Source organism: Cinclus cinclus, chromosome 4, assembly GCF_963662255.1.
Source record: "Cinclus cinclus chromosome 4, bCinCin1.1, whole genome shotgun sequence".
NCBI classification, from domain to species: Eukaryota; Metazoa; Chordata; class Aves; order Passeriformes; family Cinclidae; genus Cinclus; species Cinclus cinclus.
The window spans coordinates 18,155,740-18,171,778 of record NC_085049.1 but is presented as its reverse complement, the minus strand read 5'-3'; the positions used below and the strand labels follow the sequence as shown (position 1 = coordinate 18,171,778).

Here is a 16,039-nt window from a genome sequence, read left to right as displayed (position 1 = left end):
ACTGGGCTGGAGAGGCTCACAAGGAGAAATGGCAGCAGTCTTTCCATGTGCTTTACAAGTACAGAAAAGTTAGTTCCATTTGTAGCTCATTTTCTTTTTGTGTTTGTTTTTCCTCCCCCTATGGATTAATTCCCAGTGCTTCCAAATCCAATTGGTCTCAGAAATAGAAGAATAATATGGGAGAAGAAAACTGCTTGAACAAGCTGAAATGGTAAAAAAGACAGGAAACAAGAAGGGATGGAGAAGTGCAGTCAGTTGGCATACTGTGCATAGAAAGCAACTTTTACTCGCTCAATCTGATGGCACAGTTTGATGGCTGGACCCAGCTTCAGCTCCATGCACTCCTGCACGGTGGGCAGTGTCAGCAACAGGAGGGCCTGGCCATCGATGTCCTAGGGAAAGAAACACAGGGAAAATGGTTTTGTTTGTGGATTCTGGAGGGCAGAATGCATAAGTAAGTTTGGAGGAACAAGAAGGGCAGTTTGCCCTAAAAATTAAGTTCTTTTATTATCTCTTCTTTTATGCCACTTTGACACTGCCCATCTCCTTTCCCTGAGATACAACATGGCTTTTCAGAAGTTATCCAGTGTCTCTTCATAGGTTCTCACCTTAACCCCCAGCTTAGGAAAAGCCTCCCAGCTGCTGAAATGAGGGATCACCTAAAGAACCTCTGCAGAGTCCACAACGATCTGATCAGTCCTATTTCATGCCTGAGGAACTGAAATAAAGGGCAGGCTGCACACAGACACCAGGAGACACAGGAGAGAGTTGAATGGAGAAACTGACACTGGTCCCACTTCCAAATCAGACCCTTTCCCCACCTCCTCTGGCCCCCAGTTTGCCCAGCACAGGTTTATGTCTGCCTTGCTCCTTGCCCTGCACTCAGGCCTGCCCAGGACCTGCTTTGTTCCTCTGCTGAATGACCAAGAGAGGGACCTGGACCACCCAAAGCCCTTGCAATCTCTAATGTCCCACAATCCCAGAATGGTGTAGGCTGGAAAGGACCTCTGCAGGTCATGTCTTTCCCTCAAGCATAGATATGCACCTAACTCCAGGAACCAGTACCCTGGGAACTTCTGTTGGTTTTATGATCCTCTTCTTAATAAAGAGCTCAAGTTCTCTTTAATGGACTGAGATGATCAGGCCACAAAACTGCTTTTTACCCCTTTAGGAAAGATCAGAGTCTATGCACAGCAACTCACAGCCAACACAAACTCACCAGGACAGCCCTGATTAGGCAGCATTGAATACAAGGAGGATTTACTTGAAGTGCTGCTTTGATCAGGGCTGTCCATGGCTCAGGTCCATCCTCCACTGAAGGTTGATGGCACAGACCATTGCATCAGGGCTTCACAAGGAAAAGCTCCATCATCTGTGCTTGACTCAAGCCCCTATAAAACTCTCTGGCAAAGGAGAGAGAAGGTTGGCTTCCAAGCCCTGGCACTGTTCCAGGCTGGTTAACATATGGTTGGAGCTTGCTGTGACACAGCAACTGCAGCATCCTGCTCTGGGGAGTTTCACTCACTCCAGACTCATCCTTCACCTTCTCCCAGCCCCAGCAGCTGGAGTCATCCATGGTGAAGAATCAGACGGTTCAACGAGCAGCTGGTCACACCACTGACTAATTAACCACACTTCCTTCTTCCTAACTATGGCTTGTTAGTGCTGCCCTTTACCCTCAGCAGTGGCTGCTACTTATTAGCCAAGGAATGGCTCTTACCACATAAATTTTACACGCTCACACTGGTCTGCAAACCTATCTGCTTAATGGGGAGAAGACTGGCATCTCCTAAATTTAGGCCACCCAAGGTTTACCTGGCAGATCTTCAGATGAATGTAGTTAGGAATTAGGTATCTACACACTTGGGACATCAAGGTGTTAATGGCAAAATTCAGACAGAGAGTTCAGGCTTCAAGCAGCACTTTTCTGCTTCCCAGGCCAGTATTTCAGAACCGGATGATACCCATGTGGCCTGGAGAAATCCTGGTATGTACCACCTAGCCATTATCCGTTTTTACACTGAGGCTCCTGCCTATGGGACATCAATATAGCACTGTGGACCTTGGCAGGAAAAGACTAAACCTCCTGCTTTCCACAAGGGTTCTTCACAAGGCTATTGAGTTTCTGGACTCTCTAAGGATCTGGCAGGGCTCTGACTCAAGTTTCTAAGCGTTTTCATGCCTTGCCAAAATTGGTGTTATAACTTGGCCTGATGGATCTGAAGTCTGGTCATAGTCTCTGTACCAAAACCCCAGGCCCAGCCAGCAAGGTGGGATGTGCTGTAACATGAACAGGTACCACAGACACAAAGGACAAGTGACAAAATTACTTTTACCTGCTCCTGAAATATTTTGGCAAGGGGTGCGCAGTCAGTGAGCTTAATAAACCTCACAACATCAGTCACAGTCCACTCCAGTGGGTTACTATCCAGGATGAGCTTCTCTTCCTCTTCTTGCTTAATTTCCTGCAAGGAAAAAAGATAACAAAGAAAGGCTTTCACAAAGCAAACTACCTCCTGCGGATAACCAGGGCAGGAATGCCCCCCCTCAGACCAGCAAGGTTTGGCACTGAAGGTTAATTTAGGAGGAGTTATGCTATGAAATTGTATCTTGGCTTGCAAAACAGGATGTAACCAACAGTATGTATTCTATCACCATCTGTTGAAAGTAGCTGGGGCAGTGTTCATCATCTTTTCCACAACCCATCCTTCCTCCAGGAGATATCTTCTGTTAATGGGCCATTGAGTCCCACTGCATGACTGATAAAATTACATCATCCCATTGGGAAATGCTCCACCCAGGGGGAGGAGCCAAGCATTCCTACCTAGATAAAAACTGAGATTTGGAACATTAGAGCAGCCTTTTTCCACTGGATTCCAGAGGAAAACTGGACCCTCCTATAGAGGATCACTGCTTCAAGAGAACCACATCTGTCACTCTAGGAGGACTGCAGCCACCATTTAATCAATTACTACCAACACCCTGACTGACTGATGGGGTGTCAGGTTGTATTCTGATTCTGTCAGTGTTTTGGGTTTGGTTTTTTTTCTAATACTGTATTTATATTTTATTTTTTCCTAATAAAGAACTGTTATTCCTATTCCCATATCTTTGCCTGAGAGCTCCTTAATTTCAAAATTATAATCATTTGGAGGGAGGGGGGTTACATTGTCCATTTCAAGAAGGGCTCCTGCCTTTCTTGACAAACTGCTGTCTTTCAAACCAAGACAAAGGGCACACACTCACTTCCTTAGCTGGCGTGCCCTTCTCTGCCTCGCTGCAGGAGTGGAGCTGGGGTCTGCGGCTCCGGCGGGCTCTCTCCGTTACAGGAGGCCTGTCCAGCTCGGTGCTGCTCCGCAGGGTGACCGCTCGCCGGGGCCTGGCCGAGGGGACCTCTGCCGAGGACGTGTCCGTCTGGTCATCGCGCAGCTCCGAGCTCGTCTCCTCGCTCCCCGTCTCGTCCTCCATCGCATCCAGCTCGTCATCCTCGCTCTCCTGCACGCACAAACAGCGTCCAGGACATGGATACAGCAGCACAGCCAAAGGCACGGGGGGGTCACACTGCATGCCCGTGGCCGTGCTGGTCTGGGGTGATTTTATTTTAACTGAATTACCTCGTTTTCATTACAGTGCTAAGCGAATTAGTCCTTGACTTAGGTTTGTTAGAAAACGCAGAAGAAAAAAAAATAGTATGTGGCAGGAAATTAATTTTTTCCTCCAAACTAAAGGTCAACAGCAATAACTCATCTGGCATGGAATGTTCCTCTCTCGGGCTGGTATCTCGAAACTTGGGGTGCTGCAGATGCACAGGAGGAGAAACGGAAAATACTAAGAGGATAAAATAAAATACAGGGTGATTGAGATGAAATAAAATCAGAAACAGGCTTGACTTTAAACTTTCCCATTGCTCCAAATGGGTTTGGGTGTTAATGGTCCTGAAAAAAGGGAAATTTTGGTGCATTTTGAAAATGTCTGTATGTTCAAGATAGCACTCTTCTAGCTGACATTTCCGCAAAACTCAGGACAGAGGATTTCACCCATATTTCCCTGCTTTCAGCCCAACACTGAACTGCTGCACATGAAGCCAAAAGTTCCATTTGAAGTATTACACCAGATTCTTATTATTTCTGTCCCACAGGGCTTACAAGCACTCACCAACTGACGTAAATTGTGCATTTTGAACTTTATATACATACAACTTGCCCAAATGGCTTTGACATCTTATCTCTGATCCAAGTGTGAGCAGGCACCCAAAGCCATGAGCTCAGGTCTTAAGAGAAAGAGCAATTTAGACAAAGATAGTTGTATTGGCTGAAAGGTTCAAAAACTTGGCTAATGGTTGATTTAAGCTTAACGTAAGTTTAAGTTCCTTTGAAGCAGGTATAATCTAAGGAAATGAAGCAGAACTACACCTAAATGAGGATCGAGCCATGAAGATTCAGGCAATCAAGTGAAAGCTGAATAAAATAACCTACTCAAGCCGAAGTAGAGGGAATTTAAGTAAACCAATTTTATTTCACATTGCACAAAGCAGCAATCACTGGCACTCAGCTGAGGAAGTGAAACCACACATGAGCTCTGCTATTGCCACCAGGGGAAAAGCCCCCAGAAAACAGCCCACACAGAACTAAGTCTATTCCAGGTTTAATTTGGACATGAATCTCTGCTGAGGCTCAGACCCTGTTGTATCACACAGCAGACTGGCAAGACTGAGCCCTCAAATTGCAGGTAACTGGGACACAAACCATTTGCTTGTATGCTAAGGCTTCATGTTGTGAGCCAAAAATATTAGGAATAGTTAATGAAAAATATAAAATTTCTTGAAACCACAATGGCTATTATTATTTATGACAATACTTGGTGATCTTAGACATGGATCACAGAGCTCCTTCGCTATGCTAAATGCTGTGCAAAGCATCCAACAGGCTCATCTGCCTGCTTTTAAGGAAGGAAATAAAATAAAGAGATATTAGGCAGCATGTCAGCTAGTGAGCACTAGGAAGGTGGGAGCAAAAAATCTGCTTGCTACCTCTGAAATGGAGAAAAGTAAAAATCCCCAAAGTGCCCCAATAAAACCAGTCTGACCATGGAAGAGCAGAGCAGCAAGGAAGGATCCAAAATAGAAACTGGAAACTTCTCAGGTGTGCTGAGAAGCCCCCCAAAAGGAAAATACAGAATGGGGGACAAGAAGAAGGCACCCAGGAGTTTTTGCTGATGTATCCCAGTGCAACACAAACCTCTGCAGAGCCTGCAGCGTTTGAATCCACAGCTGACGATTTCCTTTTCTTCTGCACAAAGATGGATTTCCGCCTCTTTCTGCGTCTGGCTGGCTTGACATGGCCACTTTTCATGTTGTTATTTTCCCCAATTGGTGGCTTAATGATTTTTTTCCTCTTTCCATAATAATAAGCTGGAGAAATGAAGCACAATGCCTATTAAAAATTTTAAGCACTCAAAGAAGGGAACCTTGGCTTGCTCCTTGGTACAGGTTCAGGACTGTAATCTAAGTGCAATTTAAACTTTAAAATACATTGATTTGGAAAAATATGTACAGCATAAATAGGTCATGTTGGACTAGCAGAGTGTTACAGCTCTTATGTATCCAGATTTATCGATGACAAATGAAGACTTCAGAATTTAACAACATGTGTTTAGGCAGAGCTGAGCAGTGATTTGGAAGGAAAGAGGTCAGCAAGTTCCAGATTTGGTCCAGTGCAGTTCTGTGTGAGGGAACAGTCTCAGACACCCTTCCACTTGCTAAAGTTTTCAGCAGAGAGAGGAGAGGGCCAGCTATCCTCAATCATGTACAAAGGAATGGGTTTTTATTACTTTTAACTATTTTGTGGCCCATGCTGGAATTAAGCATGCAAGAGTCCTCTGACCTTACATTAAATGTTTGTATTAAAAGCCTTTTGACACACTCTGGATTCTGTCCTTGACTAGCAAGGGTACCCCATGACAACTAAAATGGCCTTTGGCACCCATGCCATAGGTCATAACTGAACTGAGCCTTTCAGCAAATCAGTGGAGTTTTGAGGAAAGATGCATCCAGTCATATAAACCATCAACTTTGAGATGGGACAACCTCAGCCAGAACTCCCCTAGCTGCCCTTCTCCATTTGCTACCAGTGGGAGCCAGGGCTCCAGCTCAGGTGTAGACTTCTAAGAAACCCATTCCCAGTGATCTCAGTACTCCACTGAGTGCATTTCTCCTTCTACTCTGGCACCAAAATGAAGAGAACTGCTTTAGATCAATTATACTGCTTTTGGCAACCTTTGTGGAAGAAGGGCAACACTCAGTTCCACTTTCCTGGCCTGTTTAAGAGCCAGTAATACCAGTAATACTGACAACACAACACACTGAACTAACAACAGCCCTCCTGAAAAGGCAGGATCATGTTTAAATATTAAACACCTGAGTAGACAGTTAGTGCTCCCAAACCCTGCAGCACCTCAGCACTGTGGTTGTGGCCTGTGCTGGTGTGCATGCCATAAACTCTTTACCAAGAGGCTTCATCTCATCTAAACTGTCTCAGATGTATGAAGTTAAAATCTCAGCTTCCCACTGCTGGTTCCTTTTATGTGCTCCTTGTGTTAACTTTAGATAAGAAGTCAAGACTTCCAAAAAAGTGATGATGTTCAAACCAGTATGTTAGGATGGAGTAAGAGGGACAGTTTTCTGGTACTGGATTTTAAGGGAACCTGTGATGGCCTCAGGATTAAAAAACTGCTCTTAGATGAGACGAATCCTTGTCAGTATTAACACATCACACAACTCCTGCTCTTCACCACACACCATCTCCCACTTCTCTGGCTCCCAGCCAGCACCAAGACGCATTTTTTCCAGTACTCACTGTACTTGGTTTTGGTGTGGATGGAGCAGTTCTCAGGGCAGACTTCAGCCACCAGCACAGGGCTGAAGAGGTTGGGGCAGCACTCGAGCTTTGCGCAGACCCTCCTGCAGAAATCTGCCACCTGGTCTGACGTCCGCACAATCTTCACAGTCGCCCTGTACGTCTTCCCTCTGTACCTAGGGAGGAGTACAGCACCCCACATCACCCATCCCGCAAAATCCTGTGGTGCTGCACACCACTCTCCTCTGCCAGGGAGAGATCCTCCCCAGGGACTTTTGGAAAGTGTCAAGATCTCTTGAGAATGCAGGCAAAACATGTCTACTTTTTTAGTGGCTCCATTTCAAACCGACTGAGGAAGGAAAGGGTGAAATAAATTGAAGGTGTGGACATGATTTGGGAAGTAATCTTTGTGCACACTGGAGTTATCTGTAGATATGACAAGAGAAGGAAAAAATCTCAGGCTTGGTGAGGATGCTGCACAGGAGAGCAAACCCTTATTGCGAACTGATGCAAAGTTCCAGGAGAGAGATACAGTCTCTCTTCATATACTGACCCATGATCAGATACTTAAACACCTTGTAGAGCTTTCTGGTCACCATCCTGTGTTTGGACTGAATTCTCTAAGCCCACAGTGCACTTTTGGTTTTCTCCAATGCCATCTTTCCTGCTTCCATATCATGTTCCAGCTCCCAACAGTCCCAGGACTCATGGTTCCAGCTGTGGCTATCAGGACACATTAACTGTGAAGAGTATCTGGGTGAAACAACAATCTCTGCCACCCTGGGACCAGATGACTTCAGCACTCTGAGATGTGGGCACTACAAAACCTAAGGAACTCATCAGAAGTCTCTGGAGTTATTTAACAGGGCTGCAGCAACAGGCCCCATAAACTGATTCCTACAGGGAATGTCTGGAGCAAAAACCTGCAATGAAAGGTTTGTCTTAAATTTGCTATGCCACTAAAACATTTATTTTGGTGTTTCATATGAAGTGTTTCTGAGCGATAAATGGCTGAGACAGATACAGTTACATCCCTGCTGTACTACACTGTAGATGTGAACCCTGGAAAACCAATTATCCCCGTAATTTATTAAACAGCAGCAGCAAGCTGTTGTAAACAGCGAGATAAGGTTTTAAAAACATCTCTTACGCATCCTGAGGAATGCAACACAAGAGACAACCACGCCAGAGTGCTACAAATGTGCTCAGAGGAGGGAAAAGTAACACATAACGAAAGAAAAAGAGGGAACAACACTGGAAGAAAGATTACTGAATGGGAGGCAAGGAAAGAAAAAGATATAGTTACCAGGAAAAATTAAAGAAAGCATTTGTCAGTGTATTAAAATCCAGCCATTTCCTAGCAGCTGCTGATAGACATGGCAGAGGAGGAGGAGGTGGCAAAATAAAGATGTGACCAGAGAGTTAAAACATTCAGACAGCTCTTTCTGAAACAAAAGGGTGTGGGAAAAGGGTTTCAAACTGTGGCACATGAAGTGTTATAATGGGGAAACCCAAATTAAACTTGGGTCTTCGAACAGCCCAGTCCAATCATCCTCAGGTCACAATCCAAATTATCACCTCAGCATAAAACCTGAATGAGCATTCCTGCAAGGTGCCAGGCTCTGATACTCCATTTGGTGCCAACACAATCCTGGACTCATTCACCTGAATGCATGAATGATTTAATGAGCCAACTTTTCACGTACCTTTAAAGACCTGGACAGATGATGTAGAAGGGAAAAGTGCTCCTTTTAGGTACAGAGCACTGTTATGATCCCACCTTCCCTATAAAACAGCTGCAGAACCAAAACCACCAAATGCCAAAGGCATTTAAATGCATCTACTTATAAAAGTTTTATATTTCTTTTCAACGTGTTTGAAAAGACTCCTGCACTTATTACTTCTCCAGAAGCCATTAAGTTTAATGACAGCCTGGATCACTGGGTCAGTGAGTCTGAGACAGGCTGCAGGATTTCACCGTGCTGCTTCCACCTGGACCCAAATAACTCTGCTTGGACTAAACCAGCACTTCCAGACAAGCACCAGCCTTGAGGGTCTCCACACTGGAAGAATCATGGCACAGGGAGCACTTGTACCTACACCTCATTTTATGTCTGGATGCATCTGAATTTAACTCACATTTATTTGTCCTTGTTCTGACTTTCACCACTAGGATGAAAAGACTGCATCTGGTTTTGTTTCCCTGCAAAAGCACTCTAATCAAATTGCTTCTTGATCTTCTTTCTTATAAGCTAAGAAAGCTGCCTGACGGGTATTATTCAAGGATGGCTGACTTTTTCTAACTGTGTGCTTCCTATTGTGTTTGGCTGCCCAGGAAGGACCCATTGTACTACAGTGTCTGCTGAAAGGAAAAGATGAAACTAGGAAAATGAACAACTGACTGATTTCATAGTCTGCTTTGAATGCAACACACATTTTAATTAAAAGAGAGGACGGCAAAATGGAGATCTCCATGACTGCAGCAATCAGTCTCAATAACCCAAGGTATTAGTACTGGCCACAGCAATATTTTTTTATATAATTTTGGTCTTTCAACTATAAACTAGGCTCTACTAATATTTTCCATATTCCTCACACACTAAAGATTTTTAACACAGGCACCACCAAATGTAATCTGAACTGTTTCTAGGACAGCCATGTGGAAGGAGCTTCTTTGTCAGAAAACCTTTTCCATTAGCATCTCTCAGAAAGCTACCAACTACTGATGCTCCTATTTATGTTTCTATACCAGGGCTCCAATCCTCTCAATCACTTGCAAGCAGCAAGTATCTGCAAGCACAGCATGGCAGCATTGGAGACTTGGAAAATTGCTGTGTCAAGGATAATATTTTCAGTTTTCTTAGAAATCACTGTTCTTTTCTAAAAAATGATTTTTCAGCTAAAACTAAAGGGATCTTTGTTTCCACTTCCCTGTTCTCTGCCCTCAGAACCCAAACTCAGAGAAAATCTTAAGGCTGGAACTATTTCCATGAAAAATACACTTACAGATCTGTGAGCAAAAATATTAAATGAACAGCACTTTGCAATAGAATTCTTCAGTTGAAGGTCCCTAAAATAGATTAGAGGTTCATGAGAACATAGTGCCTTCTAGAAGCTCCAGTTAGGGACTGCTGTGTGATGACACAGAAAGTCTTGTGCTGAAAAACTTCAAACAGCAAGAACATTGAGAACCCCATTTTTAAAAGTCCCATTCTAAGGCGTTCTGACAATTCTTGAGACTAATTTGAACAACTCAGTACATGAAAGTCTCAATTTCCTTTTGGGGGACTGAAAACTCCTTTATACTCTTTGCAAGAAAATTCTATTTTCTCTGCCTATCTTAAAGCCTGCCAAACAAGGAGTTAACTTCCTTCAAAGCTATTTGGGCATCAAGTGGCATTTTGTTCTGAACACAGGATTCAGAAAGGGCACTGAAATGTTCTGGTTGTAAGGCCTTGTCTCATTAAGTCTCCTTCTGATTATAGAAATGAAAGGTTTAAGTCATTCCACTGATCCTGGTTTGGAAAGCCTTGCACAAAATGAACACAAATTAATTTCCACTGTTTCTTCCTCAACCCCAAACCAGTTACCTCATCACATCAGGCACAACTCACCCTTTGCTTCTTGCCAGTTCCCTGCTGGTCCTGAACATTCTCAGAAATGGCTTCCAAGAGGATCTGGCTAATAACCTTTCCAGGAAAGTTAAGCTGACAGCCTGTAGATACTTGGATCCTCCTTCCTGCCCTTCCTAAGGAGGGGTGGGACAATTGCCTTTTTTCAAAAATTAGGATTCTTCCCTTATCCTCACCAATTTCCAAACAGACCAGTGAGTAGCCCTGCAATGATATTGGCCAGTCCTCCCAGGCAGAGCTGACTGCATCCCAGCTGCTTCCATGCACTTGTACACATCCAGTTTGCTTCCAGTGTCTCTAGATTATTTTCCATCTACTGTGTGTAACACTTGGCTCCCTCAAACAGGATCAGGGCCCTAGGAAGCCTGAGAGCTAAACCTCACTAGCAAAGGCTGAGGCAAAGAAGATTTCAAACAGCCTCACCTATCACAAGTTAAAGGCAGCCTTCTAAAGCAACTGCAGTGGAAAGGCTTTCTTTGAAATGCAGCCTCATAAATAAGCAATGATGTCTGGCATTGGGGTAAATATTCCTAGAGTTCAGCTACAGGATTTGAGCAGGTCTCAGAATTTAATTTAATGAAGGAGTCCAGGAATACTCATCTTTATTATTTTGATCAACTGAGCTTCATGCAAGACCCAGGAGATAACTTTCTGTACACATTGCTTTTGTTTATGTCCGAAGTCCTGCAACAATGGGTAAATCCAAACAGCCCCTAGTCAGCTCTTAGAAATGAAAACCCTTGAAAAGCATAAAGTCCCTTAAGTATTTTATGTAAAATGGGGAAGGCAAATCAAGATGTAGGCACTGAACTTAAGAGCATCAAAACTAAAAGGGTTGAATGCTGACAGCTTCAACTGCGCCTCATGGGAACTCAGGAGGATCAAGCCTGATATTTCTAACTCATCATCAGCAATAAATCAGGTTTGACTCCTCACACAGAGCCAGCAGCGCTGATGGGAAATGGCTGCCATCACACACTGCAAACACATCTCTCTGGACAATCTAAATTGTGTTATCTTCTTTGCAAGGTGAGAGTAATTGGTTCCACAGTGGTCACTCATGACAGCAGAGTGAACTAAATGCAGGCTGCCCCAGGACTGAGATAATGCATTCCGGGCAGTGCAAAACCTTGCATTTGGGACAATGGGAAAAGCAGACCTCCCTTCACCAATGCCTTTGCTCTACCCTACTGCAGGCACTGCAAATGAACAGCACTGCCAAGATCCAAGGAGGTGCCAGTCCACATCAGAAAGAAGGTGGTGACATGATGTGTCCCATCACAGCTGGCTCTGGAGCTGTCCTCCTTAGCAACAGGCACCATCCAGAGCCCATGGAGCTGTAAGTTGGTCATTTCAGGTCTCTGTTTAAGACTCTGGAGCACTGTCACACCTGGTGGAAGGTGTCACTTGCTGTTTGTATGTTCCACAGTATCTGTTTTCACGACTGTTTTATTTTCTGCTTCTGAACAACCAAACCAATTAAAACTTCTGGCTGGAGCAACTCAAGAAAACTGAAGGAGGAAAGAAGAAGGAAGCTCTAGGGTAGCCAGACAACCTTGGGGCACGTCAACCTTTTGCCATCCACTCTTAGAACTACCCCACAGGCAAGCTGGCACAGCCACCAATCCCTGCTCTGTGAAGAGATCAGCTGCAGAAGCCAGATAGCTGAAGGAAGAAGGTGCTGTCCAGCCCCATGAGCTCTGTCCCCTCAAGAGCCAGAGGGCAATGCCACACTGGAGGAGAATCCATTGCTGTTCTCAGAAGGCACTTCAAAACTTTCTGTCCCAGCTCTGAGCCTGCGGTGATCCGTTCTGTGGCTTAATGAAGTTGAAAGATGCTGCCTGACTCCCTGGAGAGCTGAGGTTGATGCCTGCTGGGGCAGCCAGCACAGAAGAACACGAACATGGACTGTGACTGGGGGGCCAACATAAAGTATTATTGTGGATGGTCACTTAAACATTTTCCAGGCTGTCTCTCATTAGAGATATGGATTGCAGCAGCCTTAAGAAATAGATACTTCTGCTTTTGCACAGGCAGATCCCCACGCTCAAATGGGAAATCCCAACAAAATCCTACTCAGGATACTGCTAATAGGAAAACTGCCTGCAAGCTCAGTTCTTTGCAGGAGAGGATGTTAAGTAATACAGGGCACTACAACTTGATTTCACAACTGCCAAGTACTTGTAGGAGTGAATTATCTGATATTTGTAGTACAAGATGTGGGATCCTGGAATCAATGAAAACCAGGTCATGGACAAAGCCCTGTTTTAAATGAAAATCTGCACACGTGAGGTTGACTTTTAGATTTCCATCCACAGAATCTCCACTGACAAACACAAAAGCCGGATAATCCACATGGGTCAAAGAAGCAAATTAAAAATAGGATGCTTCTAGTAGATTTTTATTTCAGTTTGCAATCCTCCTTCAGGAAAGCAATTTAAGTGTACACAGAGTAAAAGTTTCTCAACTCCCTCCCTCAACCTCTGCAATATCTGCATGGCCAAAGATCAAATACAGTAGCCATCAATAGTGCTGTGTTTGGAAGATATTCATATCAAATAACCAAGAGAAAATTGCTTTTCTTTGAAAAGGAGTTACAGAGTTCAGTACAAAGGGTGAGATTCACTGCATTTAACTACAATACTTAAAAAGTGAAGGTGACCATTAGCCAACAAAGAGAGCTTTCTTCAAAGAAATATTTGTTGACATCCATCTTCAAGTGGGAAGAATTATTCTTCAGAAGGACTCTGGAGAGAGCTTAAGTGAGACTCCCCTCTTTCAGAGAGACAATGGTTGTTGAAGTAGATCCTAAGTATAGTGCCCATTACATAAAGAAGACATAAATAGGTAGATTTTAATGCTGGAAGAAGGAATTAATCTGTTTAGAAGATAATTGAAGAATATATTCTAGAAAGGCATCCAATCTTGACCTGAATCTCTGATCTGTTACTACTTTGCCCTAATCACAGTCCTGCTAAAAAAATGTGTCCCTGATAATTCGTTTGAACTTTTCTTGGTGCCATTCATTCTAACCAGTTTTTTTCTGCATTAGCCTGACAAGCTCTAATTTAAAAGCAGCAATACTCCTGCATTTAGAAAGCCAGGAATTGAGTTCATTCAATAATAGCCAAGCTTACAAGAACAGCTTATCATAAAACTCAGGACTTGACTTCATAAAAAACTGGATGGCTGCTTGGAGAAAGACAATAGAAATGAACCATTCAGGTGAATATTTCATTTCTGAAGTTGCTATGGAATGAGTCAAATAATTCAATGAAGCAAAACGATAATTAGAAAAGTAAAACTCTCGCAATAAAAAAAACCCCACCTTTTCTTATCTTGTTTTTTTTTTTTCCCCAAGTCAGCTCCCTTTCTGAAACCTCCCAAATAAAAGAACACACATTAAAGACTCACTTTGCTTTAAGTGTTTCCTCCTGAAAATTCCACTGAGGGTCTTCCACAAGCTGCAGTTCTCGTAAAACACTCCCTGGCTTGTAAGCTGCATTGATCACCATGCTGAGAACCTAGAGGAGACAAAACCAACAACGACGGGTTTAAAAGAAATCCTTGACCATATTGAATATGGTCCCAGGTGCTGCACAGGCAGCAGCAGCTTGCAGATATTTGTTTCTGTCCTGGCTACACAGGTTAAGCGCTGGATGCAAGGAGGAGGGGTCCCAGAATGGATCATTGTTGCCATATTATTGATAACACCTGAGTCTGATAAGGTAACTGCATTAAATGCTGTTGTTTAACCCCAAAAATCTGCTAACCAGTAATTTTGTTTTTGCAACAGACCCTCTCACCCCAAGCAGATTCCACAGACTGCATCCATCATGGACCAGTTTAATAAAAAAATTAAGACAGAAATAGCTCTGAAGGCACAAGTAGGGTCATGTGCACCACCACACAGTGAACACTGAAGGGGAAATTCACACATTTAAGGTCAGCAGTGTGCTTAAGAGCCTGAGAGCTGTGTGCCTTGACTGTATCACCAGAATAGTAATGAAGTCTCCACAAAAAGAGTTTGCAGGAGGTGTGCCTGGAACCCAGTGTGTGTCCACTCCGTACAAGAGAACACATGTGCCAACCCTTTTAATCCAAAGTCACTGAGAATAAAAATGATTCCTGCTATTGGCTCAGGAAATCCAAGCTTTAATAGCCTACACTTGGCATAGGGAGATAAACACAAGGAAAACAAATCTCATAACAGCACCAGACCGTGTGTTTGAACACTCTGCATTGTATGCACATGAATGATCCCACAGTGAGTCTGGACTGGTTTTCATCTAATTTAGCTCTTTACCTAACTCCTGTTCTTAATTCCTTGGGGGCTTGCACATGATTTCAGTATGATGAATATTAAGTTTATCCAGCACCCATGAATGCAGTTCATCAGAAATGAAAAAATAACTAGGTTATACTGCAGTGACCAACATGTTTATATTTGTTTGGTGGGTTTTCTCTGAGTTGGTTTTTTTTTCCCCCCGTCTAAATCCAGCAACCTGAGGATTTGCTAGCATTTTGAAAACCCTACAGGATTAATTATTTTCAGGCAAGGGCTTCACTTAATGCTGCAGAGTACTCTGTAAAATGGCACTGGCTGGAGTTGCTTGGATAGGTTATTTACCAGAAGCAAAATTTAATTTATCACTGGGCCCTTGGTATCATTACTCGAACCGCTTTTCAAAACAGTCCATTTACAGACACCAAACACTGACAGAGGGTAGATTTACACTGGATATGAGGAAGAAATTGTTCCCTGTGAGGGTGATAAGGCCCTGGCACAGGGTGCTCAGAGAAGCTGGGGCTGCCCCATCCCTGGATGTGTCCAAGGCCAGGTTGGGACAAGGCTTGGAGCAGCCTGGATACTGAAAGGTGTCCCTGCCCATGGCAGGGGGCGGCACTGGATGATCTTTATGGTCCCATCCAACCCAAACCATTTAACAATGCTATGAAAAGACAGTTTCTGAGTGAGCCCTTCTCTTGCAGGTCTCTCCCCACACAAACTGAGGGACACTGGACTCTGACACCTGATGTCAGGAAGCCAGAAGTGGATTTTCAAAAACATCAAGTGCCTGGGGAGCTGCCACACTCATTCACAGCTCATCAGGTGTCTTGATCAGCAAATCCAGGGAGTTATTTAACCCCTGTGCAGGAGTTTGTTGGAAAAGCTCTCCTTCAGCACATTTCTACACCCACCCTGCTGGTTGCTGGAACATCTGGGGCAGAAAGCATCTTGCAGAGCAATTTCCACCAACAGCGCTGTCCTGCCCCCTCTCCAGTGTAATGGTGCTTGTATGAGTTGTCAGAATAGCTGCAAAACGAGCAAGAAAAGAAAACCCAACCCTGCAATACCAGTGTGGCCCTGTCTGGGCACTCTCCCAGACACCTAATCAGCTCCAGCCCTGCACAGGCACCCACAGTGCCAGGACTTTTCTCAAAGCTGGCTTATCACCAGCAGAACTCTGTAAACTTCTAAACTCAGTTCAAATAAAAAGAGTGTTTTGTAAGAACAATTATTTCCCTTTCAGGGCAGGAAAAAAAAAATCT

The 16,039-nt window shown here is 43.9% G+C and overlaps 1 protein-coding gene across 1 annotated transcript in view; it reads right to left on the bottom strand.

The window, feature by feature from the left end:
* Positions 1-251: 251 nt before the first annotated feature.
* SFMBT2 (Scm like with four mbt domains 2) overlaps positions 252-16,039 on the bottom strand; it is an 86,764-nt gene continuing 70,976 nt past the window's right edge. Inside the window, exons 15-20 of the mRNA XM_062490865.1 lie at positions 13,901-14,010; positions 6,855-7,030; positions 5,238-5,410; positions 3,247-3,495; positions 2,337-2,465; positions 252-392 (exon numbers count right to left, since the gene is read on the bottom strand). Coding sequence (XP_062346849.1) covers positions 252-392; positions 2,337-2,465; positions 3,247-3,495; positions 5,238-5,410; positions 6,855-7,030; positions 13,901-14,010 — 978 coding nt within the window. The remainder of the gene's footprint in view (positions 393-2,336; positions 2,466-3,246; positions 3,496-5,237; positions 5,411-6,854; positions 7,031-13,900; positions 14,011-16,039) is intronic.